A 2,093-nucleotide genomic window follows, 5' to 3' on the forward strand; every position below is an offset into this window, starting at 1 on the left:
ACTTTCCATTTATAAGGTAAATTTCGCTATGGAAAGAACACAGGTTCTGTGGGAACCTAGGAAGGGTACACTCAGAGCACCGTAGGGTGGGAGACAGAAAAGGAGCATCCTGAGAATGGCATGATGGAGTTGAATCTTGAATCATGAATTATTAACTACTCGGTTTCAATCTATGTTTTTAACATATAGAAACTGTTGATTCCAGATCACAGAGATTGTTGAACACAGTAATGATGATTTGGAAGATGGCACACAACATTTTTCACAGAACTGGAACAAGTAATCCAAAAACTTACATGGAACCATAAAAGACCCAGAATTGCCAAAGCAAGCCTGTGGCAGATGGCAGAAATAATGCAATTATTATCAGATCTCTTGTTTTTCTCCACAGATATCATTTTAAAAATTTACAAAGATGACCAAACATCCCAGTTATATTGTCATAAAAAATTCCTTTTATTCACAAGCCAGCTTTGGACTCTCATCAAACAGCTTTCTTCTTCTCTTCCACATCTTCACCTTTGTTTTTACTCACAAGTTTAAGCCATTGACATGACAATTAGTCACCTGTCCCTGATCCACATATTGGTGCTCTTCACCAGGGCAACATTGGTGTCCTCAGACTTATTTGGGTCACAGAATATTTGGAATGACATAAGCTGTAAGGTAATTAATTGTCTTTTTAAACAAGGTGCTGAGAGAACTCTCCATTTGTACAACCTGCTTCCTGAGTATTCTCCAGGCCATCATCATCACCCGCAGCAATTTCTCTTTGGCAAAGTTCAAACGTATTTCTCCAAATCACACCCTAGGATTCTTCCTCTTCACATGGCTTCTCAATCTGTTAGTAGTAAACTTCTACTCTATACTGTGGCCACTCCTAATGAGACAAAGGCCAGTTTTCTGTTTGTCACTGACCACTATTCTGTTTTGCCTATGAGCTATATGCACAGAAGCCTATTTTTCACACTAATGACATTGAAAGATGTTACCTTCATTGGGTTAATGGTCCTCTCCAGTGGCTACATGGTGATCATTTTGCAGACACAAGAGGTTATCCCAGCACTTTTATAGTGCCAGCCTTTTGTCAAGAGTTGCACCAGTGAAAATGGCCTCCCAGACCATCTTGATGGTGGTGAGCTGTTTTCTTTTCGTATATTGGGTGGACTTTACCTTCTCATTTTCTGTGGTTTTGACATGGAGAACTAACCCTCTTTTGGTGTGGTTCCAGATTATTTTGGTCAATAGCTATGCCACAATTAGTCCTTTGGTGCTAATCCATGTGGATAAATGAATATTCAAGATTTTGCAAACTCTTTGGGGAAGAAGTAATAAGGTTTACAAAATTAATGGAAGTTTACAGCTAATAATATTGGACAGTTCTCAAATAGTTTTACTTATTCATAGGTTGTTTTTCTGAATAAACTCATTGAGAGTTATTACTAATTCTGTTATATTTGTTATGTTGACCTTTGTAGTATGGTTTGCAAATACAGTTGAATTAATTGTACACATCAATTATATCTATAGGCTTTGAATTTTTTGTTTTCCATTCGTTCTTGTACCTCAGTCCAGATTTCTGGGACCATTGTCTTCTTCTTCAGTTATATTATTAGGAATTATTTTATTAAACATTGATTATAGGTAAATATTCCCTCTTGATCTAAAATGTCTATTTTTTCTTGATTTCTTAAAGTCAAAGTGTAGTTGATTATCCTTACTTATGGGAGTTACATTCTATAATTTTGCTTTTATGCAGTAATTGTCATTTTTGTTAAATATATGGAGCCACAACTTTGCATTTTTGTCTTCTGTTTTGGTGATTTTGTTAAGCCTAGCATTAAGTACCATCCAGTGTGACTAAGGACTGAAGTCTGTGATGTGACTTAACCAAAAAAATTGTATGTTACATACACTTCCTTGAGGCATGATTTACAGTGCTATTGGCCATGAGTTCAATGTTAATTAAATTGTCTGTAAATAGAAATACACTAACATAACCTTGCATTTCTTCTAGAACTAATGGATCAGTATCTGCTAATTCATTGTTTTAAGCAAAATTAGCTGAAACAAGAAGACAGAGCATTGGCTTG

The 2,093-nt window shown here is 35.9% G+C and overlaps 1 protein-coding gene across 1 annotated transcript; it reads left to right on the forward strand.

The window, feature by feature from the left end:
- Positions 343–1,420, forward strand: LOC100514629 (vomeronasal type-1 receptor 5). The gene is given in 6 exon segments (XM_013987503.2): positions 343–401; positions 403–542; positions 545–669; positions 671–888; positions 890–1,086; positions 1,089–1,420. Coding segments are annotated over 6 exon segments (1,071 nt in total).

This window comes from Sus scrofa, chromosome 2 (genome assembly GCF_000003025.6).
Source record: "Sus scrofa isolate TJ Tabasco breed Duroc chromosome 2, Sscrofa11.1, whole genome shotgun sequence".
NCBI lineage: Eukaryota > Metazoa > Chordata > Mammalia > Artiodactyla > Suidae > Sus > Sus scrofa.